This window comes from Prinia subflava, chromosome 11 (assembly GCF_021018805.1).
Source record: "Prinia subflava isolate CZ2003 ecotype Zambia chromosome 11, Cam_Psub_1.2, whole genome shotgun sequence".
Lineage (NCBI taxonomy): Eukaryota > Metazoa > Chordata > Aves > Passeriformes > Cisticolidae > Prinia > Prinia subflava.
In genome coordinates, this window is record NC_086257.1 from 13731320 (window position 1) to 13755971 (window position 24652).

At 57.0% G+C, this 24652-nt stretch overlaps 2 protein-coding genes across 3 annotated transcripts; both read left to right on the plus strand.

Annotated features, from left to right (window-relative positions):
* The first annotated feature begins 1090 nt into the window (after window positions 1-1090).
* LOC134556117 (leucine-rich repeat-containing protein 15-like) lies at window positions 1091-7008 on the plus strand. Of its 2 annotated transcripts, XM_063408355.1 has the most exons (3): window positions 1091-1269; window positions 2265-2309; window positions 3892-7008. In XM_063408355.1, exon 3 carries the CDS (start codon window positions 3897-3899, stop codon window positions 5625-5627), a length of 1731 nt encoding a protein of 576 aa, XP_063264425.1. In that variant the 5' UTR covers window positions 1091-1269; window positions 2265-2309; window positions 3892-3896; the 3' UTR covers window positions 5628-7008. The 2 variants fall into 2 exon arrangements, with proteins under 2 accessions (XP_063264425.1, XP_063264426.1); XM_063408356.1 differs by lacking the exon at window positions 2265-2309.
* A 1047-nt stretch (window positions 7009-8055) lies between these two features.
* On the plus strand, window positions 8056-10921 carry CPN2 (carboxypeptidase N subunit 2). Its single transcript, XM_063408634.1, has 2 exons — window positions 8056-8185; window positions 9084-10921. The coding sequence occupies exons 1-2, from the start codon at window positions 8171-8173 to the stop codon at window positions 10707-10709; spliced, it is 1641 nt and encodes a 546-aa protein (XP_063264704.1). The 5' UTR covers window positions 8056-8170; the 3' UTR covers window positions 10710-10921.
* Window positions 10922-24652: the final 13731 nt, after the last annotated feature.

A 24652-nucleotide genomic window follows, 5' to 3' on the forward strand; every position in this document is an offset into this window, starting at 1 on the left:
TGGGGCAGCCTCCCATGTGCTCACCTCTGGGAGTGGCTGCAGAAGTGGTTACAGGCGTGTGCCATTTGTTATTCAGCCCTGCATTATTTCTAGTGATGTCTTGAAGATAATCATCTTTTCTGGCCAGAAGCCAGAACCAATTTCCTGAGGCCCGGGTAAAGGCAGACAGGTTTTTATCAGGGCTGTTACCTGAACTGCTCTGAAACTTCGCCATCATGGTAGGGACCATAATCTGATGACTCCCCCCTGTTGGAGCAGGGTGTTTGATGTACCCATCACTGCATCCCTGTCTGCCCTGGGGCAGCACTGCTTGGAAGGAGTCCCACATTCCTCTGATGAGCTGGGCTTGGGGCAGTGGTTTATCAGAAGTGCTGAGGTTTAGTTTCTGTGTTGCCTCACTGAAAAGCTGTGGGCTTCTGGATGAGTCGGAGTGGGCAGAAGCCCAGCAGCACTGGCAGTGGGCAGACAGAGCCCTGATAAGGCTGTGAGAGCCCTGCTTTCGTGCCAGGGCTTCAGCGAGCAGGCAGCTCCCAAGCCCAGTACTGTCACAGAAGTGGGGAGATTATTTTGGGAAGTGTGGTTCTGGGAAACTGCTGTGTCACTAGACTGTGAACTAGAGCACTTGGTGGGTGGTGTTTTCAAAATGCCCATTCTGTGTGCCCAAATGCCTGGGTGTTGCCCCAGAGCAGGCAGAAAGCATGGCCAGGGGTAGTTTCAGCCTCTGCACTCACTTTCCAGCCAGAGCAGGGCCCGTGGCCATCCAGCATGTCCTATGGCACATGGGCCTCCCGTGCGATCTGACAGCGCTGGCCGTGGCCTCCAGCTGCGGTCCCCCTCCCTGCCATGTTCCCACGATCCCTGTCTCCTTCCTTTGAGACCGTCTGGGGACTCTGCTCTCCATCCCTGCAGCTTGCTGTGTGTCCTGGTCTGTCTCCTCTCTGAAGAGGGCAGCTGTCCCTTCACCGCCCCGCACGCTCCCACCCCTCAGAGCAGGACATTTGCTCCCCTCCTCCGGCAGCAGCCCCACGCTGTCCCCACCCCGGGCAGCTCCCCAGGGCCGCCCGGAACCGCGCAGGGGCTGCTGCAATGGGCGGAAGCACGAGTGGGCTGAGACGGGAGCAGAGGCACTCGGGGAAGTTCCCGTGCTTAGACAGGGGCTGCAGTGGCTCTCCAGGAAGCCCAAAGGGGCCACGTACGCCGACCCTCCTTAGCTGCTTCCTCCCGAATATCCGTTCCCGGCAGCTGCTGGACCAGGACTTCCCGGAGGAGGTGGGGATACCTGGGCTGGGTGATGGGACCAAAGGGCCCCCCAGTGCCCCTGTGTGCACTGGAGGGGACAGGGGAGGGGTGGCAGCAGGGGCCCCTGAACAAGTCGATGGATGCTTTCCAAACAGCCCTGGGCACCAGGCTCCACCACCCGTGTGTCAGGACTGCTGAGGGGGCAGAGCAGGGGCAGCCACTGGGAGACAGCCATCGTGCTGCTCTGGGGTTGCAGGGATGCCTGCAGTGAGGGTTCCTCGGCGCCAAGCTGTTCCTCATGGCTCGTGGGCAATGCTTTGGCTTCCTGAGGGCTCTTGAGGCAGCCTGGCCCATGGCTGGCACCCACGCAGCTGCTGACCCTGGCACGGTGCTCGCGTCCTGGCAGCGCTGGTTGTGGTGCCCCAAGGACAGAGCCTACAGTGGCTGCTCATGGGTTTGTGGCCTGTGGGTGTCTGTGGCTGTGGGGGGAATGAGAACTGTGACCTGGGCAGGGTCAGTGTCCCAGGTCTGCCTGCGCTGGTGGCCCTGGGCTGGGGCACAGCCAGAGGTCCTGATGCTCACAGGAGCCACAGACAGGGAAACAAGAGCTGTGCCTGTGCCAAGGACGTGCCGTGGAGCAGCCCTGGTGTGAAAGTGTGCCAGGGAAGGATGAGGTTGTGCCCAAGGGTCTGGCTTTGCCTTGTGTGCCTCCATGGGTCAGTGTCTGTGTCCCACTGGGGACCAGGGGGACTCCCAGGGCCAAGCTGCTGCCAGGGCACTGGCTGACATGAGCAGCATGTTCACAGGGCCCTCTGCTTGTCTTCTTACAAGAGCACTGGGGTTCAGGAGGGGGAAACCCAAAACTCCATCCTTGAAATGCTTGCTCTGCTGAGGAAATAGGAGGTGGAAGCAGCTCTGCTCCAGCGCTTTCCCTAACCCCGCCACTGCCCCTGTGCTGATTCATTGATTTGGACGGGTTATATACTGGGAGGGGAAGAATGAACCACACTCTGCTCTCTTGCCAGCACGGAGCTGTGCTCGCTCGGCGCTTGTGGCTGCAGGACACTCGGGTAAGTCTCCTGCTCCTACTGCCCCTGGGGGTGGACACGGATTCCAGGGACTCCCAGGGCAGCTCTGAGGGTTGGTGGTGGAGTGGTGGGATCTGCATGTTCAGCACCTTTCTATTTGATGGAGATGTTTATCTTGCAAGGGTTCTCTGAAAAAGTGAGACCACTTAGATGCTGTGGGAGCTGAAAGAGTTACATAGGCAATGTATCCCAGACAATTATCAACAGAGAAAATTAAGTGGGGCAAAGTAATATTTTGGGGGGGCTGATGTTAGGAGCAGTGCGATGCTGAGGGGCTGAGCAGCAGAGAATGTTCAGCCTCTTGGTCTGTAAGTTTTTTATCCCTAGAAGAAAAAGAGAGATCAATTGCTTCCAGCTGCCTTTCCTGAAGGTTGCTCCAGCATGAGTGCTCTCAGTGCTGCCTTACCACTCACAGGGAGTGACAAGAGCAGGGCTTTTGATGTGCTGAGCTTTTGGGGAAGTTTATAAATGTCTTGCTATAAACAAAGCTGTTCTTGGATGCAGATTGTTTCCATATGGGAAACATAAACTATGCTGGCTTGTGGAGGGTTCCTCCCTCCCTGCCTGAGAGCAAGAGTGTTCCCTGGGGGGAGGGTGGGGAGGGGGGCAGGGGCTGTGCCCCAGCACCCTGGGTGCCAGCTGGGGCACTGTGGCCACACCCCTGTGCTGCCTGAGTCGCCTGTCTGGCTGAGCTGTGCCCAGAGCAGGAGTGTCAGGTTTTCTCTGTCCCTGTGTCACATGAAGCTGTTAATGGGGGGCTGCTCCATGCCAGCCTGGCACAAGGCTGCTGCTTTAATCCAGGGAAGGAGGGAGGGAGGAAGCTCCCAGGCCAGAGGAGAGAGGAAAGAGTGTCCACGGTATCTGTGCCCGTGGGGTAATGGAGAACTTTGCTGGGACCAGCCTGTGTACACGTGCCCACATCAGACACCACACTCATGGCAAAAATAGGCCAGGCTGAGACCTCCTGCTGGGGATGGGGGGAACAGGGGCCAGCCTGTACCCAGCCTGTGCTGGGGAGCTGGCACCAGCACCAGGAGCTTAATCCAGGCTCCTGCAGGACTGGAGCTGAAGCATCCCTGGGCACTGCTCTTGGCTTTGCAACAGGACCTCAGGGCTGGGAGGGTGCTTGGGGTGCTGGGGCAATGCTGGGGCCTGCTGCAGGTGCCACGAGCCAGCTCTGTGAAGGTCTGGGCTGTTTGGTGGTGCCGGGAGACCAGTGCTGCTGGCAGCAGCTCGCCACACTCTGTAAAACAGGAAACCACACTCCTGGCTGCCAGAGGAGCCAAGAGAGCTGGGATGCCAGGGATGCCACTAATAGCTGTGGTATGGCAGCCAGGCACTGTGGCCTCCTGTTCTGTCTTGCTCTGCACTCCTGCCTGGGCTGAGTCAAGCCTTTCCTTCCCCAAGCCTTCCTTACCTGCCCTCCTCTGCCTCATTGCCATGCTGGGGACAGGATGGCCACAGCCTCAGTGGCTTTCTCAGGGGGAAAGCAGCACCCACCCCTGGCAGTGGCTCTGGGAACTGGGAGATTGCAGGGGTTGAACCCCTCTCCTTTTTTCTGCAGGCCCAATGGAGCAAGGAGGCTGGCAGCGGTGGCTGCTGCTGCTGGTGGGCCTCCAGCTGGCCAGCAGCCAGTGCCCAGAGCAGTGCCGGTGTGTCCGTAGTGCCCAGGTGGAGTGCTCTGGTGTCAACATCACCACGGTCCCCAGCCCCATCCCTGCCAACGCCATGACCCTGCAGATCATCAACACCAACATCGCCGAGCTGGGCGATGCCGCCTTCGGCAACGCCTCCCTGCTGATCGGGCTGCGCGTGGAGAAGAACGCCCTGTCGCGCATCAGCCCCGGGGCCTTCCAGAACCTGCCCGACCTGCGCTACCTCAGCCTGGCCAGCAACAAGCTGCAGGAGCTCCCTGTGCAGGTCTTTCAGCCTCTGGACAAGCTGGAGTCTCTGCTCCTCTCCAGCAACCAGATCCTCCAGGTCGAGCCTTCCCACTTCGCCCATCTAAGCAATCTTAAGGAGCTGCAGCTGCACGGGAACAACCTGAAGGAGCTGCAGGAGGGGGTGTTTGACCAGCTGACCAGCCTCACCAAGCTCAACCTGGCCAGGAACAACATTGACCGCCTGCCGCCCCGGGCCTTCGAGCGGCTGGCGCGGCTGCAGGTGCTGCGGCTCTATGAGAACCGGCTCCGGCACATCCCGGTGGGCACCTTTGATGGGCTGCCAGAGCTGCAGGAGCTGGGGCTGCACCAGAACCAGCTGGAGACGCTGTCCCCGGAGCTCTTTGTGCACAACACCAACCTGCAGAAGCTCTACTTGTCCAACAACCTCCTCACGACTCTGCCGAGCGGTGTCTTCTTGCCCCTGCACGCTCTTGCCAAGATCACCCTGCACGTCAACCGCCTGCGGGACATCTCCCCCAGTGCCTTTGGGCCCACGCCCAACCTGCAGGAGCTTTGGCTTTACGAGAATGAGCTTTCCACCCTCCCCACTGCTGTCTTCAGCAACCTCACCGGGCTGCAGCTCCTGGTTCTCAGCAAGAACCGCCTGCGGTCGGTGGCACCAGGGGCGTTCCAGGGCCTGGGGGAGCTGCTGGAGCTGTCTCTGCACTCCAACGCCCTGCGCCGCCTGGATGCCCGGGCACTGGAGGGACTGCCCAAGCTGCAGAACATCTCTCTGCACCATAACCAGCTGCAGGCACTGCCACGGGGCCTCTTTGGGGCCACCCCTAGGCTGCAGCACCTGCAGCTGCACGCCAATGCCCTGGAGTACCTGCCTGCCGGCATCTTCTCCCCGCTGACTGCCCTGCGAGAGGTGAGGCTGCACAACAACTCCTGGCGCTGTGACAAGGGCATCCTGCCCCTGCAGGGCTGGCTGGAGAAGAACCCTCACAAGGTGGGTGAGATACCCCCGCTGTGTGCCCAGCCTCCCTCCCTGCAGGGCATCCCCATCGCCGGGCTGACACAGGACCAGTTCCTCGACCCTCAGCCCTCCACTGCTGCTCCCCATCCCAGCACCCTGCTCCCTGCTGACACCTCTGAGACAGCATCACCTGAAGATGCCTCGATGGAGCCCCCCACAGGGCTGCCAGCCTCCCCACAGGAGGAGGAAGAGGAGAAGAAGGAGGAGGAAGAGAGGGGGCAGTGGGGGCTGACACGCCTGCAGAGTGGGGTGGTGGTAGCAGTCATCGTGCTGTTGTGTGTGGCCCTGCTGGCTGCTCTGGTGGCACTGGTGGTCTATGGCTGTAGGAAGAAGAGCCATGTTGTGCTCATGAGGATGAAGGCTCCGAATGAAGCCTGAGGATCTGGCAAACCCTGAGGGCAGAGGTGCTTGTGGGGGTCAAAGGACATGGCAATGGCTCTGCATCAGGTGCCCTTGCTGACTGGGATGGGACATCACTCTGTGTGCTGTATGTACCACTGTCCTGCTCTGCTTTGCCCTGCCCCTACTCTGCAGCAGGGCCTCCCCACCGAGTGACCTCCCATGGCTGCCCACTGTCCCCAGCCCTCCCTGCCTCCAGTGCAGCCTCTGTGCTCATTCCCTGCCTGGGTGCAGCAGCTGAGGTGTGCAATGGAGAGAGGGACCCCTCGAGCCAGGAGCCACAGCCTGGCCATGATGGTGCTTTACCCCAAAGAACAGGACTTCCCCATCCTTCACCTTCACCATTCCCTGCAGTGCTGCTGCCCTCATGCTGCCTGCTGCCCTCACCCCTGCCCAGCCCCTCTTCCCCACCTTCTGCCCCCACCACGCTCCCCCTTGCCCCTGCCTGGGCAGGCAGTGTGAGCCATGCTGGGCCAGGAGCCGAGTGAGCACCTTCGCCCCAGGAGAGCTGCTTGTCCCCTGGTGCCTGGGCAGGGCTCCCCGTGGGGCTGGGCTGCTGCAGGCTGGCACACCCTGAGTGTCTCAGCTGCGTCCCTGTTGCCCTCCCTGCCTGCAGGCAGGGCAGGCCAGAGCACAGCCAGCACCCTCTCCTGCTCCTGGCATCTGCCTGCTTCCCTTGTGCACCTCCAGCCAGGAGAGCCACGGGACAGTGGCTGGCATCAGGGATGGGCCCTTGCACTCTGCAGGGGCTGGGAGAAGCTCCTGTGCTTGTGCACCCGGGCTGCTGGAGCATATTGGGGCTGCTTCTACTGCACCCCATTCCAGGTCCTCATTTCCTTAACACCCTTCACCACCTAGTGAGCAACCTGGTCCTTCTCTGCTTGACAAAGCCTCTTCATCCTCCTCTTACTCCCTTGAGTGCCCTCCTGTGTGTGCCCAGTGCCCCTGCTTGGTGGCAGGCCTCAGCCAGGGGGAATGCTGGCAGCGCAGAGTGCAGGGTCAGCAAGTGCAGGCTGCTCTGCAGTTTGCAGGTGGGTGCCAGGCCATCCCCCCACAGCACCTGTACCCAGCTGCCCTCTCCACCTGCAGCATGACCATGGGGGGCCAGCTCACCTCCTGCCGTGGCCCCAGGCTGCCTGAGGACGGCTGCTGTGGGACAAGGTGCCTGTTTGGTATCCACCCTGTCGAGCTGGCTGCTCATGGCACCTCAGTAGCCAGTGCTGGCACAAGCAGCTCCGTGCTGGTGCACTTGATGGGTCACTCCTCTGGGCTGAGTCCTGCGTGGCAACAGGAGACACAGGACTGTGTCACGGGGCTGTTGGGTGCTGGTGTGTGACCTTCCCATTAAAGTGCCTTTGTCCACTCCAAGTGCCAAGAGCTGTTTATTCATTCCTTCATGGTGGGCAGCAGGGGAATGGCCCAGCAGGGACAGGGGCTGCACTTGATTTCCACTCCTCAGAGATTTTCACAGTGTTGAGGAAAAGCTGGTATGAGTTGTGAGGCTGGGAGAGGTTTACTGGGCTGTGTTTGCAGAGCCCTTGCTGGTCCCTGAACTCCAGCCTGGGATGATGGACCAAGGAGGGCTAAGCTGTACAGCAGCAGTGGGTGGGCTTTTGGAGAATAAGCTGAGACCTCATTGAACTTCTGAGTGGAGACACTGACTGTATCCTGCACAGTCCACTGCTGGGGTGGTGGGGAGCTTGCTTGGCTCCCTTCAGAGCTGGCTGCCACTTTATTGTGTCAGCTGTGTTTTTCCACGTGTCACCATCTGCTCCCTGAGACTGAGTGCAGTAAAGCTTCCCTCCTCCTGCCCCTGAGGGTGCCTCCACGGCTGCTGCCAGCCCAGCCTGTGCCAACACAGGCCCTTGCAATGTAGCTTTGTAGTGTGTGCTGCTCCTCTGGGCAGGTTGACTCTCCAAGGGAGCTCAGCTGATCCACGGGTCCCTCACCATCCCACTGCTGGCCAGGATGCAAAGCCCCTGGTGACCATCATGATGGGCCCACAGTGGTTTCCTCCCCATAGAATCATAAGGTTGGAAAAGACCTCTAACATCATGTTCAACCTTAATCTGCCTTGCTAAGCTGCACCTGGTCTCCTCTCTCATGGCGGAGATATTTTGAGCACCGTTTCCCAGTGAGATTTAATAAAGTCCTGGGGTTCTCTTAGGGGGCTTCTGGAAGCAAGCATGCTGACCTTGGTGTGGGACTGGAGCCACCTGTGACAGCACCACCCTGCCACCCTCCCTGCACAGTGGCTGTCCGGGGCCAGAACCCCACTTCCTTGCCAGGATGCTCACAGGCAGCTGCCTCTGGCCTCACCTCCAGTCCCCCTGAGGCTGAGTTATTTTTCAAAGTGCTCCAAGGACACGGGTTGTTGTTGCTGATAAGCAGTGAGGGGCAGCTCCGCCCCAGCAGGAAAAGCTTGTCCCTGGCTCCGGCTGGCTTCCCATCCGCCCCAGAAAACACTGGGCAAGCAGCAAGCAGCATCCCTGCAAATCTGCCGCAGATTCGGTGACCATCCCATGATGCCACACTTGGTAAGTGGTGCCCACACTGCTTGGGTAGTTTGGGGGCTTGGGACGGGGGGGAGGCACTGTTGGCTCTGGTGAACACAAGCGAGATGGAGGAAAGGAGATGCCAAGCCCAGTGCTGCTCTCAAGTGCCAGTGTAGGTCCAGGAGAGCTCCTCTGATGTGGCGGTCTGTAGGTGGGCATTGCTGTGGGGTGGGCAATATCCCCCATCACGAGGTAGCACTGGCATGTATCCCAGCTAGGGGGGACTGGCAGAGGTCTGGAGGCCACTGCCTCAAAAAGTGCTTCTATGGGCTGGGAATAGGTGTTTGGTCAGGCTGAATATCCCTCCAGCAGGTTTGATTCTGCTCTGATTCCTTGTGGAGAAAGAAGTACCCGACAGGCAATCAGAAATACAAGTGTTGGAGCCCACTCCTATTGCCACTGAGCTCAGAGCAGCCCTGCAGGGTTGTCCCATCACCCAGTGTGTGCAGCACAGCCCTGTGTTTCACATATTCTCCTGCCCCAGAACCTGACTTTGTGCCTGTGGAGCACCTGACAAGGGTACAGGTTCCCCCCAAGGCTTCCACAGACACACACAGGTCCCACCTCAGGTGCTGCTGCAGGATGTGGCTGCTCATCACCTTTGGTGAGGGTGGCATCACTCCACTTGTCACAGGGTGGGCTGGGGCACAGAGTAAAAACCCTGGGGAGACATCTGGGTGGGAAGTGCTCCCTGATCCTGCAAGGGGAGTGCTGGGGAGGTGCTGGCAGCAGGGGCTGGAGGGATGCCCCATGGCCAGGGCAGCTGCTTATGCTGGTAATGTCTCAGAGGTTGGTCCTGCTGCCTTTCTGGCTGCAGAAGCCCTTTCCCCAGCAGTGCCTGCCTGTGGGGGCATGGAGTGAGGCTTGGTTCCTTCTCCAGTGCAGGCTGCTGATGTACGTGTTGCTGGAGCTGGGGTCCCTGCTGGTGGGGGCACTGTCCCCATCCTGCCCCCCTACCTGCCAGTGCTATGACACCTCCAAAGTCTTCTGCTCAAATGAAAGAATGCGGGAGATCCCAGAGGGCCTGCCAGGAAGTGCCACCCACCTCTTCTTTGTGGAGACAGCCCTGAGCACCATCCGCAGCGGGGACTTGGGCTCCAGCACCACCCTCACCAAGCTGGTCTTCATCAATAACAACATCCAGGAGCTGGAGGCTGGTGCCTTTCAGGGGCTGACCAGCCTTGCCGAGCTGGAGGTGTCAGGCAACCCCTTGCCAGCTGTCAGCCTTGGGATGCTGGCAGGGCTGACCAGCCTCAGCAAGCTCTCCCTCAGTGCCAACGCCATCCGCATCCTGCAGCCGGGGCTCTTCACTGCCTCCTGCCGCCTGCAGGACCTGAGCCTGTCAGGGAACAGGATCGAGGCCCTGCCCCCTGGCATCTTCCGCCCCCTCCGGCGGCTCCAGGCCCTGGACCTCTCACAGAATGCTCTGGCTGAGCTGCCAGATGGGCTGCTGGACCCACTTGTCGCCCTTCGTGTCCTTAAGCTCAGTGACAACCTGCTGGCACGGGTGCCTCCTGGTGCTTTCAGGGCACTTGGCCAGCTAACTGAGCTCCACCTGGATGGCAACCGGCTGCAGGAGCTGCCCTCTGGCATCTTCTCCAGGCTGGGGGGGCTGCGGCGGCTGCAGCTGCAGCACAACGCCCTGGGCAGCCTGGCCCCTGACACCTTCACAGGTCTCCTCAACCTCACTGTCCTCAGCCTGGAGGGCAACAACCTGGCCACCCTGCCTGCCATGCTGTTCACTGGCACCCCTAGCCTCCTCCACCTCTCGCTGGCCCGCAACCAGCTGGGGACACTGCCCCAGGAGCTCTTTGCTAACCTGTCCGTGCTGGAAACCCTGGTGCTCTCACACAATGCCATGGATCACCTGCCCACTGGGCTTTTCCAGGGTCTGCCAGGGCTGACAGAGCTACAGCTGAGCCACAACAACCTCTCCAGCCTGCCGGCAGGGCTGCTGGCCGGGCTGCCCCTCCTCACCGCCCTGGTGCTGGACCACAACCGCCTGGCCCGCCTGCCCCCGGGGCTCTTCGATGCCAACAATGAACTGGTGCGTGTGGGGCTGTCTGACAACCCCTGGCTCTGCAACTGCCACCTCTCCTACCTCCTGCGCTGGCTCCAGAGCTTTGCTGAGCCCCTCACCCACGGCCAAGCCCTCTGTGCCAACCCAGCTGCTCTCCAGGGCCAGCCCCTGCTGGAGATCTCCCATGGGCAGCTGGAGTGCCCGGGAGCACAGGGTGCCCCTGCAGAGGGAGGCTGGGCCACAGCTGCCCCGGGGCAGTGCACCTACACCAACGCCGAGGGCTCTGTGAGCGTGGCCTGCAGTGGCACGGCCTGCCAGCAGCTCAGCCTCCGCCTGCCTCCTCCCGGGCAGGGCCAGGGCTCGGGCGCAGCGTACCGGGGCTCCTGGGTGCTGCGCTCCCGCTGTGGCACCCTGCAGCTCAGTGTCCTTGTCACAGCACAGAGCGGGAGCGAGGCCACATCTCCAGCTCTCCCCACCGTGCCCTAGAGCTTGGGCAGGCGTTTGCTCCTGCTCTGGCAACCTCAGAACCAGCCTGGGAAGCAAACAGCTCTCCGTCTCGCTCTGCTACCGCTGCCATGGTCACCAGCTGTCACCGAGCTCTCCACAACAGCTGGCCTGGTGGTATTTATCCTCTCAGCTACGTGTTTCCTGTGTATTTCAAATATAATTAAAATTTATCTATTATTTCCGTGCTACTAGTTCCCATGGCAGAGAGAGGAGTCATTCCGTTCCCCCCCACTGTCTGTGTGTCTGGGAGAGGCAGTGAAGGTCAGACACGGATCTTGTCAGGAGCTGTGCATGCTGTGGCATAGGTGCAGCTGCCTGGCGGTGAGTAGGTGCCACTCTGGCATTCTCATGGTGTGCTCCTGCCTGCCCGCTGCAGCCACCTTCCCTTGGCACTGCAGAGGGAAGAGAGGCCCAGCTGCAGCCTGGCAAAACCTCAGCACATGGATTTGTGTTGTCCAAGGGAGGTGTGGGTGAGCGCTGCTGATTGCCCAGCAAGGGGCATGAGCTGCCTGGCTGTAGGGTGAGCCCAGGGGTGCACAGGCAGGTCCCCCCTCTACCCTGCCAGGCCTTGGTCTGCAGCCCTGCAGCCTGGAAATGCAATGTGGCAAGTTTCACATAAACAAGAGGAAGAACTCTGCTGTTAGAGTGAGTGGAACAGGTTGCCCAATGAGGTTGTAGAATCTCCTTCTCTGAATATACTCAAAAGCATCTGAACAGAGCCTTGAGTACCCGGGGAACCCTACTTCAGCAGGGGGGTTGGACTAGATCACGTTCACTGGTCCCTTCCAGCCTCTCCCGTCCTGGGATTCTGATGCTGTGACCTGTGGAGACGAGGCACAAAGTCCCAGCAGCGCTGCCCACCCAGGGGTGACAGGTAAGGGGTGTGCACACACGGGGGTGTCCGTGCGAGAGTGTCCCTGTGTCTGTGCGTGTCTGCGTGGCCCTGTCCGTGCCCGTCAGTGTCCCGGTGTCTGTCTGTCCGTGCGTGTCCGTGCGGCGGTGCTGCGGCACCATCTCGTGGCCACCGGGGCTCCGCGGGCCCGGCAGGGCCGGGGGAGCACCCAGTGGGGACACGGGTGCGGATGACAGTGACATTGGAAAGGGGTAAGGCTGTTGAAAATGTGCAGTAGTTTGTTTGCCAGTTCAAATTTTCTGGCAAAAGTGCAATGAAACCCAGCAAGCAGAAGCTGAGCTTTTATAGGAGCAGGTGAAAATGGAAGAAGTCTAAATGCAATCAGTGCAATTACCCATTGGGAAGCGATGGAAATCCTGTCAGTTTGCCTCAAAATGAGCATCCCACAGGATGCACTAGCCAGGAGCTCTGGGTGTCACCATGGGAGGGTCTTTGGTTTGCACTGGGGTGCAGCACACAGCACTAGGGCCAGCAAGGTGTGGAGCTGTGGGGCTGAGCAAAGAGCCTGGGTGTTGTTGTATCTGTTGAGCCACAGATGTTTCACTGTTTATAAGCATTAAAAAATGGCTTCAGAACTGCACTTTTAGCTACATAAGGCAAATCCTGAGGAATGAAACAGCTGTCTGTTGTGTCATTGGGGTTGTGTTTCTGAAACTGGTGAGTTACCCTGGTGGAGATATGGGACCACAGAGACCATTGCCTGCAAACAGGCTGGCCTGGAGATCTTCATCTTTCCCTGGATGTGACGAGTCAAGTGGTGCCAGCAGATAATGCCTGCGAGTACGTGACTGTGTCCCCTCCAAGGGGTTTCTGCCCTGGCCTCCTGCACCAGGGGCACAGCTCCTCTGCTGCCTCCCCGGCCGTCCCTTATCTCCCCACACAGACGTGTCCTGACCTCATGTGAAACCGAGTCCCATGCCTGGGACGTGGATAAAGAGCTGGCCAGGTGATGGGACCCCCATCGTGTCCTCACTCCTGGCATGGCATGGCTCGCCCAGTGACTGGACTCGTTTGCAAGTGCTCAGCCATGTAAGTGATGCAAAATGCTTTTTTTGCTCTTTAAAATGTGTGGGAGGGGCGGTGTGAAGGGCTTTTGGTCATTTCCTTGCAGCAGGGAGCAAGGCAGGCTTCAGTGCCATGAGCTGGATCCATCTCTCCATGACTCTGCCTGGCTGGAGTGGGGGACAAGTACAGGACCACAGCAAGGGTTTTAAAAGGGCTTTGTGGTTCAAAACCATCTATTTTCATCCCCAAACGCTCAGATGTTTCCACATTTCACCCACTGCATTGTCCCTCTAGCAGAAGTGAAGCAGGCACTTCTACAGCCTGGGTCTCCCTGGGGAGAGGATGGGCAGGGATCAGCAGTGGCGTCTGCCCTGGGGGGCAGCCTGCACAAACGATGTCACCTCCCATCCATTTCTCTTCAAACCCAGTGGCTTTCAGTCTCCTGTATTTGCTGATCTCTGAACATTCTTTAAAAAAATAACTTTTCATAGCAGATTTATCCTCCCAAAATAAGTTTTTTCACATGGTCAGCTTTGATGTCACTCAAGAGGAAACCTGTACCTCTTTTCCCTGCTCCCACCCAGGGCTGTGAATTAAAAGTTGGAAATATGGTCCCAGTAAGGTGCTCATGGCAATTAAACCCCAGTTAATGTGTTAGCTGAGTGTTTCCAAATGTTTCCGTGGAAGAAGTGGGCTCTACTAGTAAGTGCACATCAGTGATTTCACTTCTACCTGCAAGGTCAGAGCCCCAAATGTTAGGTGTTAAAAAGTTCATCTGTGGGCATTCCAAGGTTTTAATGAGCCTTGCTGTAAAGCTTGGTTGCTGTTCACAGGTTAACTATTTCTGTCTGTCAGAGCTGCACAACCAAGGCCAAAATATGGTGCAATTAGCAAGAACGCTGAAAACCAGATGCTTAGAAACCACGCTTTAAATCAGCCCCCTGAACTGAGAGAAGCAGCAATGAAACAGCAAATCTACCCAGCACAGTGTGGAAATTCTAAGTACACAGGGTCCTCTGGTCTTGGCTGGCTCCTGGGAGCCTTGCTGATCCCTCATTAGCAAGCGTAGGGCTGACTGCATTCTGTATGAATGGGCTGTTGCCCTGCTGACTAACTGGACCCACTGGGGCAGCACTAATGGGCAGCAGCACTTTGCCTTCTTCACGAAGGCAGGCTGACCCTAGAGTTCAAATATGTGAGAAGCAGGGCCAGAGAACAGACTGTCCAGCCCTTGTCCCTCCTGGAGCATCTCCCAGTGCAAGCCAGGAGCTGGCTTGCTGTCCCTCTCCATCCCTTGGTACCAACAGCAGGGAACTCGTGTAAATGCAGCACAGGTTTGCTTGTCCAGTCTCTCTCTTTCTCATTAAATGGGTCATGGTATGTGAAGAGAAGAGTCCTGAGAGCTGAACAACAGTTCATGAACTGTGGACAAAGATTTCTTGTTCTTCATAACTGATTTTTGAAACCTTTTTTTTCAGGACAATGTACCAGCATTTCCTTTTCCTTTTCCTCCTCTTATTCAATCCCCATAAATGTCAAGATCAAATCCTGGGTGAAGATCCCTATGAAAAGCCCAAAGACTACCAGGAGGTCTACAGAGGGACAAAAAATGATGTCAAAGAGATCCCAAAGATTGCAAAGCCCTTTGTTTCTGAGATGATCTTTGTTCAAACCAGCATCACCGCTATAAGGAAAGGTGCCTTCAGGTACATGCCCAACCTGATCAAGATTTTGTTCATTAGCAACAAGATAAAGACTGTTGAACCTGGAGCCTTTGATAATCTGGACAAGTTGAGGGATTTGGACATCTCTGGTGCCTCATTAGAAGAACTATCTGTGGGCACTTTCCAAAACCTCCCAAGTTTACAGAGGCTGGAGCTGAGAGACAGCCAGCTCAGATCTATCCCCAAAGGCTTGTTTGATGGCCTGGAAAGTTTGAGAGAGCTCTCCCTGCACATCAATGCAATCCCTTCTCTTCCAGAAGGCATTTTTGATTCTCTTGTCAATCTAACTTTTTTGGACCTGTCTAGAAACAGGATTACAACTCTACCTGTGAATGCCTTTAGCAAACTCACCCAGCTGCAAGTCCTCCGGCTGTATGAGAATGAGTTGCAGGACCTGCCAGAGGGACTGCTAGACAGTCAGCTGGAGCTGCTGGAGCTCAGCCTCCAGAGGAACAGGCTCAGGGCACTGCCACCTTTGCTTCTGAGGAGCCTGCCTCATCTGGAGAAACTCCTCTTGGACAACAACCTCATCAGTGTTCTCCCACCTCAGGCCTTTTTTGGTTTAAACAAACTGAAGTTGCTGACTCTGGGCTCAAACCATATTATGGAGCTCCCCTGCTGCCTTTTTGACACCATGCCACACTTGAGGGAGCTGGATCTGGGCAGGAACAGTTTGGCCACACTTTCAGATGGCATCTTTGTCAACCTCACATCCCTTGGCAAACTCATCTTGTCCCACAACCAGCTCTCAGCCCTGCCAAGAGGAGTCTTCACTGGGCTCAACAAGCTCTTGGACCTCCAGCTGGACATAAATCAGCTCTCTGCTCTGGATGAAGGGGTCTTTGCTTCTCTCCCAAATCTGAAAACCCTCAACCTTCGAAAGAACCAGCTGGAGAGTGTTCCCCAAGGGCTCCTAGACCCCCTGAAGAAGCTGAGCTCAGTGTATCTGAGTGGTAACCCATGGAGATGTGACTGCAACCTCTGCTACCTGCACCGCTGGATCCTGGGCAACAGGGAAAAGGTCAAATTGTCCACCCAAGTCTCCTGCAAAAGCCCACCCCACCTGGCAGGGCAAGCAGTAACATTGCTGAGGGACGAACACCTGATTTGCCCAGGTACTCTGCCATTTACCTCCACACCACCACAAAGGACATCAACATTCCTGACACGTGGAGCTGTGTCCACAGCAGCACCAACCATGCTGTCATTGCCATCCTTTCCCATCAGGACACTGCCAACCACTCTTTCACCTGTGGTCACCTCTGCTGTGTTCCTAACCATGCCAGTGGAGGCTGCCTTCAGCACTCTGTCACCAACCAAGCCATCTAAGGCCTTTGTCACCATCCCACCACCAGCTGTGCTGCAGAAGACCTTCAGTGCCAGCCCATCAACAACCAATAAGCCCAAGACCTCCATCACCACGCCATCAACAACCACTGTGCCCAAGTCCTTCATCTCCACACCATCACCAACTGTGCTACCAAAAGCCTTCATCAGTACCTCATCACCAGCTGTGCTGCCAGAGACCTTCACTGCCACACCATCATCATCAGCTGAGATGCCCCAGGCTTCCATCACCACCCCATCACCAGCTGAGATGCCCCAGGCTTCCATCACTACCCCATCATCACCTGTTTCAACTTCAGCCATCGTAAGGCTACATTCTCCTGGGGCCACCCACCCAGAACCTGTGCCACCCACTCTAGCTTCAGCCACCACACTGGTGCTAGCAAGCTCACTGGCAGCCACCACCAGACAAGAGCCTCCTGCTCTCTCAGTGTCCAGGGAGAGGCCAGCCACCACCCCACAGGGGACACCCATAACCACCCCCTTTGTCTCAGCTTCCTCTGTGGCACTGTGGCCATTCCCCAGGACTGCTGCTCTGGGCACAGTCCCGCTGGCCTCACACTCCCCATCGCACCATGCTCCTGCCCCAGACAAGGAATGGGGCTGTTCCACCACGTGTGACTTGTCCACAGCTGGTGCCCAGCCCACCCCCACTGCCCCCCAACACGCTCCTGCCCCGGCAGGCACTGTCCTGCCCCCAGCACCTCCTGTCCCCACACTGCCAGACAGCATCAGCCCCTGTCCAGCCTCCCTGCCCCCGGCCCCCAGCAGTCATCGTGCCTGGGGCTTGTCCCTGTGGACCAGCCCATGGCAGTGCCAGGTGTCCCTGGCCTTGGGGCTGGCCGTGCTGGCACTGCAGGCAGCCTGCACACTGCTGGGGGGGGTGGTCGCCCTCCTTCTTCACCAGGACACTCGCCACCCCCCCAGGCCACCCGTGAGGCTGCTGAGCCTTCAGGCCCTGGCTGCCCCCGGGAGCCCCGAGCCAGCGCTGGCACCACCTTGAGCTTTGCTGTCTCTGTATGACCTGGGCTGTGCCAGCTGTCCCCTTTGGGGTCTGCACTGTCCCTGGGAAGGGGGTCCCGGCACCCAGCCTGATCCCAGTGTAGGGGTCCTGGCACCCAGCCTGATCCCAGTGTAGGGGTCCCGGCACCCAGCCTGATCCCAGTGTAGGGGTCCCGGCACCCAGCCTGATCCCAGTGTAGGGGTCCAGGCACCCAGCCTGATCCCAGTGTAGGGGTCCTGGCACCCAGCCTGATCCCAGTGTAGGGGTCCCGGCACCCAGCCTGATCCCAGTGTAGGGGTCCAGGCACCCAGCCTGATCCCAGTGTAGGGGTCCTGGCACCCAGCCTGATCCCAATGTAGGGGTCCCGGCAGCCAGGCTGTTTTGGGATGACGCTGGGAGCTTGCAAGCCTCTGCGCGGTGTCCCTGCCTGCGGCCCTTCTGCCAAGGGACACTAGGTGGCATCCCGACACAGGCAGTGCCCGCCAACCCCGGACTGCGCCACCGAGCCCCCGAGCCCCGCAGCCGCCGGCCGGACCCCGCCGCACCTCGGACACGCCCGCCCTTTGCTCGAAGGGTCAGGAGCCGCCACCCGAATCTCCTCCCATCCCTGCAAGGTGCTTGCAGTCCTTGGGGAAAGGCTTCCTGCCCTGCACCCGGTCTTCTTCCCTGTGCCACGTTACAGGATGTGTCAGTGTCTGTACAACCATCATACACAGACCTCTTCCCCTCTCCTCCTCCCTGATATTAAAGCCTCCCCTGCATGTCTGATGGGCTGGTGAGAAGACTGTTTTCATCTTGGGGCTTTTCTTGCCATGACCTGTGGTGGATTCCTGGTGCTTGCTGGAGTGTGGGGTCCCCAGTCAGTGCTGGGGTAGGACTAGGGCTGACCCTCCACAGGCAGTGGCACTGTGAGACAACAGATAAGCTTTTCCTCCAACTTTTAAATCCCATGTCTCCCAAAACCTCTTTGTGGTGCTGCCTGCCCAGCCCCTCTGAAAGAATGATATTTCAGCATGGCTTGGCATGTGCTTCTTTACCATAACCTCACCTGATGCTGAGTCCTGGCTGCAGGATGGGAACAGGTCTCTTGGGAAACTTGGGAGGAAGAGTTGATGAGAGCCTTCACCTCCACAGTCCTGGGCTCCTGCCAAGCCCAGGGAAGTGCCAAACTTAAACAAAGGTGGCTGTTCCTCTGTGGTTTCTGCCATCACATAAAGTGTTGAAACCTTTCCTGGGAAGTTTTATTCCAGGAGAATTTGAGCTGATGAACACAGGGGTTGTTCCCTTGATTCAGGTCTCTAGGTACCTTTCTTTTGCTCTAGGTTCAATGCTGATTTTGCTCTGTGCCAGGTAAGCTGCTCCCAAATTTGATCACAGTTTCTGCAGAGTTGCAGGTGTCTGTCTTCACCTCCTTGCCATGCTGCTGGCGCCTGCTCTGTCTTATCCTGCCTTTGGATGGCCTTCCCCAGTTCTGTGGCATAGGGGCTGCCTGGCTTGGAGGTGTCCCAGGGAAAGAGTCCCTGAAAAGCAATAAGCAAAAAGCAAAAAGTCTGGACGTGTGTTTCACAAGGAAAAGTGGGAAAGCAACTCAGAAACCCCCTGGCCAGTGAGCCCTGACAACCTCAGTTCCCCTGCCTGCTGCAAGGGGAGGGGGAAGGGGCTTTGTGCTCGAGTTTGTGCCTGCAGCTATGCATTAGGGACCTGGATATACATCCTTGGTAGGAACCTGTGCAGTGTTACAGGCCCTGCAGCTACTCCTTGAAGTCCTGCTGACGGCTGTGAAATATGGGAGGCGAGCGTGGGGCAGCACATCTGGGCGGGATGGAGCAGGCGGCTCCGGGGCCGGGGCTGGCACAGCAGGTAATGAGATACAGATGAGGGGAGGGAGTGTTTTTTCTGGCAATCCAGATGGACTCGGCTTAATACTTGATTTAGAGGGTTTGAAAGCGGGGCCTGGCTGCTGGGGAACAGACCCTGAGCACTTCCCGAGGTGATGAGGGGGGGTCTCCGCTGGCTTTTCAGATATTTAATGGCCCAGCACAGTCTAAACAGGGAAGTACTTCGGGGTGAGATTAGCACAACATAATCACATCTTAAAAGGTCTTCGGAGACACAAGGCACGTCCGCTCTCATATTAATTACTGATTATTAATAAAGCTGGGGTCAGGCACGAGGTGTTCACTCCGGAGCATGCTGGTCCCCTCTTTGCAGGGTGGTGCTGTATCTGAAAGCAGCACAAAGCCCTGCAGCCTCCACCTGTGCCCATCCGGCTCTGGAAGCCAAATGGCCAAGATTCCTACAGCTGCTTTTAAAACTAATTTGCCCCATAATACCCCGAAAGGGCCACATCTTTCTAAGTGCCCAGAACACCTCTAAGTGCTTCAGAGTGCTGTAAAATAATAACAGCCAAGGGTGTTCTCAGCACGGGAATTTCCTGCTCTGATCGGTTTGTAATTTGCAATGAAAATACAGCGTGCGTGTTCCCGCGGCCAGGCTGGCGCAGCTGGCTCACAGGAAAGAGTCAGCTCCCTCCACCACTTTAGGGCCAGTCCTGGGAGGGTTAAGGCTGGGCTGGGGTGGGCTGGGAGGAATTAGCAGCTGTTCCCATTTGCCCCTGTTGGCCCCAGGATACTCCAGGAGAGAAGGAGCTTAGAGGGATGCAGGGTGTCCTGGGGGATTGTGCCTGAGCAGCATGCTGGGGTTTCCTGCTTGCTGAGTAAGAGCAGGCAGAGAGCACATGGAGATGGGGCAGAGCATGGGGATCTGCACCAAGGAGATCAGTGCTTGCTCCTTCAGGGCTACAGCTCGCTGCAATGAGGGTGTGTGGCTGGGGCAGGTGCTGTGGAGTGCAGAGTCCCCAGCACACCCCTCCACTCTGCTGTGGGCAGTCCAGGCATCCCTTTGCAGCATGCCACTGCACTGGGTAGTGGTTGGTAGTTTTTAATCTGTGAATTTCTCTGGTTTCTCTGAACTCAGGTAATTCACAGCACCATGTGGTGAGGAGTGCCCAGGATTGCCCAAGAATGAGACATCACCTCACTCTGCTCTTCCTGTGCTTGCTGCTCCTTGTACAGGATGCTCCTGGTTCTCGCTTTGGAAAAAACAAATGTTGAGCATCTCCATGTAGCATCTCCAGGCTGCTCATGACACTCTAGACCTCTTCCCAGTTGCTATGACTGCCTGAGGTCCTCACAGCCTCAGGTGACCAACTGTCAGAAGCAGAGACAGGACACCATACATGTGTGTCCTTGAGCAGTGCTGGGACCAGGGGTGTCCAGCAGGGTCTGGGAGTCCTGCAGCTGCTGCTGGCTTTCTTCCTGCCCTGTGCAGGTGAGAAGTGGTTCCCACAGCACTGTCACTCATGCTGCAGCACTGACCTGTAACCCTCTGCACGGCAGCCCCACCAGGAGCCACCCATGCTGTGGGTGTGGTGGCCTGTCCCTGCCACCTGCCTCAGTTCCCTTTCCTGTCCCTGGGGCACCCCACTGGCAGGAAGAGGGCTTGCAAGCAAAACTCCTTCTTGTGGCTTGTGAGAACGGGGGCAATTAGCACCTGCATGAGGGGATTTTCACAATAACCCGCATGAGGAGCAAGCCTGGGCCTTTGGTGGGCAGGTCTCACTGCTGGCCTGTGATGGGAACCTGTCCCAGCTTGTGACCACACTGCCACAGCTTCCTCCCTGCGTGCCTGCCTCGTGTGCCAGTCCCAGATGTGCCGAGCTGTACTGGGACCAGTGTCTCAAAAGCTGCTGGTGTGGTTTGAGAGGCATGGGGAGCTGGGGGCTGGCTTCTCTGTGCTGTGGGCAGAGCAAGAAGGAGCTGGTTTGACACCTGTTCCTGTATGAGCAGGGAGATGCTGGCAATGCCACTGGAGAGGTGCGATAGGCAACATAAGGCCTGCAGGTTGAGGACATGAGCTGGGGCAGCTCCCTGGCAGAGGAGGCAGCTGCTGGGATCAGCCTCAGGTCCGGCTGCACATGCAGCACTCATCCATCCCCTCTTGCAGGCAGCAGAGTTTGTGGGCTGGCAGTCATTGCTCAGTGTGCTGCTGTGCATCCTTGATGCTGGTGATGTTTTGAACACCAGCACCACTCCTCTGTGTGTCCTCTGGATGGTTTGCCTCCCCCTCTGCATCCTTCACATTCAGCATCCCTCTCTCCACACCCACTCACAGCCGCATCAGGCTGCCTCTTGCAAGCAGCCTTGTGAGACACAAGGACCAAGAGCTGAATTAGGACATCCCTGCCTTTGCTTGGCATCTCACAATCCTACTGCAGCAGGGACCTGACTTCCCCAGGGGCAGATGGGGCAGCAAGAGGACACACAGCATGAGGGATGAGGCTCAAGCAGATAGGGGCTGACACCCCTGGCATTCTCATCCTGCCTGCCTCATGCCTTGGGCTGTCCAGGCTTTTATCCAGGATTTGGGCAGGGCATGAGAGCAAGGGCAAGAAAAACAAGCTGGTGCATCCTCCCTTGGGCAGTGAGAGAGCCCGGAGGGGCGGAAGTTCCTGTTTGTTTAAGGTGCAAACAAGTGCTGTTAATCTGCTGCCTGTTTGTATTTCTTTAGAGCCCCTGAGTGTGGGGGGAGCGGAGATGGGGTCTCCCCTTTGTGCGGGGGCAGGGTCAGGCTATTGGAAGTGGAGGTGAGAAAACACAGAGGGGCAGCTGGAACCTGCTTTGGGAGGGAAAGATTTTTTTCGGCTATTTATGATAATTAGTGGGAAACGTTCCTCAAGCGTTTCAGATGATTCTGTAATGAAGTTGGGTCGAATGTTTCTGCTTTGTTCCCCTGGAACCATTAAAAATCCCCCTTCTTTGGCTGCCTTAATGCAATGCTGAAAAGGCACAATGGCATAAAAGTGGCTCTGGGCAGGGCGGCACGCCTCCCGCCCTGCCAGATAGAGCCCTTCAGAGCCCAGATTTTCTGGGTTATAAACCTCAGCACTTGTAATGTTCATGCAGGAGCTGCTGTGGATCCTGTGCCCAGGGCTCCTTCGAATCCCTGATGCCAGTCAGTGTGTGACCACTGGGATTGGTGTGCTCAGGGGGAGCAATGGCCAGCACAAACACAGCAGTGACAGCCAGGGATGCCATCACTCCACTGCTACAGAAAAGCTGCTTTCTGCCTGTCGCTGTGCTGGGAATTTGCTGGGGTGAAATGCTGCACTTGGAGAGGACCAGTCTCCATTTAGGGGGAAATGGGGGATCTAGCCCAAAGGAAGGTCCTGCTGTTCCAGGCCAGATTCTGCCCTGCCTGCTGGGCCAGGCAGCACCCAGGCACCAGTGCAGAGCAAGGGGCCTGAAATCCAGCCATGATCCTCCAGGTGAATCATGAGCAGTCTACAAGAGCTGGCTCAGACTCCTCTTGCTTTTAGCAGTGGAAGGCTTTTCCAGCATACGTGATGAAAAGAAAATCCACCTGCCTGATCTCACTCATCCATCAGCACTGTTTCCCCAGGGATGATGTGTAAAGCTAATGGGAGCTCTCCTGCTAAAGCTGTGATAAAAAGAGAAAATGGCAAGGGCTTTTAGCATACTGGTGGGGGCTGAATGTGATGGATTTTGGCCTCCCCATCAGTATTCTCATATGGACTCCAGTCGAGCTCGGTGTCCTAGGCTGAGCACAGGGCTGCAGCAGGCAGAGGGGTGCTGCTCCCCTCCTGCTCCTCTTTTGGCTGGGCAAGGGCAGCTGGGGAGTGCTTGGGCACTCACTGTGTACATCCAGCACTGGTACAGTCCTGCAGCTCTGCGGGGCAGGAGGGAGCCATGCCTGCTGGCCAGGCACTTTTCCTCCCAACCACAGGCGGTGTCTTTCAGATAGTGACTGCTAACTGGGAGCACATCACCTTAATGCTCACCCCTGCCCCATGGCTGGAGCCAACACGCCCCACTGAGGTACTAAATCATCCAGCTGTGGAGGAGAGGTTAAGGACTGGCAGCATGGCTCCCCAGGAGCTGCCCCATCCCTCTGCCTCGCCTGTCGCTGCCATAACCAAGCAGCCATATCAGTCCCTTCACTCTTTTCAATGGGGGAAAATTTGCAAACAAATTCCTGCCAGCAGGACTTTCGAGCTCTCCTGCATGGTGGAACAAAGATACCTGTCACCTCTGCCCTGTCCCCAACACCAGCTCATGCTGGGAGCACGGCTGGGGAGCTCCATGCTCTCCACAAGGCTGGTACTCCAGGCAGTGTGGGAATGGGCTGGGAGGGCTCTCAGGAAGAGCAGAAGGGTTTTAGTTTTCCCTGAGATGATGCATGGCCCGCAGTGACGGGGTGACGCAGTGAGCCCTGCTGTGAATTAGCTGGAGTCCTTACCTCGGGTTTCTGTTACGGCAGGTCCTGAAGCACCACTTGAATTATGATGCCTTTGCCAGTCCCCACATTGTACCGCCAGTCTTTTTTTGGAAAAATGTCAAGACACACAGTAAACTTTCTGTGGGAGCTGAGGTAGAGGTACTGGCACTGAGATGAGTATTTGGATGGTGCATCTCTGCAGGCAAGGGTAACAGGTCCTGGGCAAACTGTGGTGCCTCGGTCTCAGAGATGGGGATTTCAGTGCAGGTTGCTGCCCTCACCATGCCTTAAGCCTGCACACACAGATGGCTCTCTGGGCAAAGTTTGCAGGGGGAAACCAGATATCATGGTCTATAGGAGTGATGATATGGAGCCTCATGGAATGTGGCTTCCTGAGCACACCGCAGCTCTGGCCAAGACTCTGGCAAGAGTGTGTGACGGACCAGGTACCTCTGGCACTCCCCTGCCAGCACATCTCCCCTTCCCTCTGCTCCACCCCCAGGTCCAGCGATTGCTTTCCAATGAATTATTTACGTAAGTTCTCAGCAGCGGCTGGAGACAAAGGCTCAGGTACGGAGCAGCAGCACGCTCCTGACCTTTCCCACCGCCGCACAAACGGAGCCGGCAGCACGAGGCGGGCGCACAAAGGCGCCGCGCCGGCCGGAGCGCTGACCCCGCTGTGCCACAGCTACCTGCTGCTCTGCCACAATGGCCCCGCGGCCCCGGCCGGCCTGCCGGGCCCATGAAAAAGGGCCCGAGATAATAATGAGCCTGACTACCACTGCTCTCTTCAGAGAACTGAGTCAACTCCTTGGGAAGAAAGGAAAAAAAAAAAAAAAAAAAGCAGAAAAAAAAAAAGAAAAACCCCTCTTGGATAATAAAGAAGTAACAAATGAAGACTGAAAGCCTATAGAAGGCGTCTTAACCCAGTGAAGAAAAAAAATGTCAACATCTGTGGAGCTGTCTGCAAAAACAGACCAAACCCCTAATGAATACCCTCTAGAAAAGACATTCACTCGAGGAAAGGCAAAAGGCTACATTTTTCTATGGAGGTATAAAGATTTTGATGAATCTGCCCTTTCCCTTTCCAGTGCAGTTGAACCAAGCACTAATGTTCATCTTCAGCTGTATTAAAGAGTGTGGAGGGGGGCAGAGGGGGGAAGAGTCTTGATCTGAAAGCTTATGGGGAGGGTGGATTTAGGGAGCCTGGATAGACGTCTGAGCACTAAAGCAAGGAAGAAAAGCAACAGGCATTAGAGAAAATACTGTTTAACAAGAGTTTCCTTAGTCAACCCATTTGAGCAGAGATTGGTGTGCCATAAACGTAATCCTCTTAAGGCTGACTTAAACGTGTTTGTACAAAACAGGGAAATATAATATGAATGTAATAGTCACGTTTGCTAAAATGCTTAATAAAAAGACAAAAGTCCTTTATTTTGATCTTCAGATCCGGTGTGGGCTTGGGGCACAGCAGATGTTTTCTCAGAATCTGTTTGAAAAAAAAAGGAAAGAAATAGAGAATATGGCTGAGTCCTGTCTGGCTGTGTCACACGGCACCTCAGCAACTTCCTGGGTCGGTCTCTGGAGAAGGCAGCCCTTGCCTGAGAAGCCCCCAGGCTCTCCAGAGTGCAAG

Bases quoted from the DNA above. Each gene is read 5' to 3' on its own strand.
- LOC134556117 (XM_063408355.1), top strand. From the start codon at position 3,897: ATGGAGCAAGGAGGCTGGCAGCGGTGGCTGCTGCTGCTGGTGGGCCTC.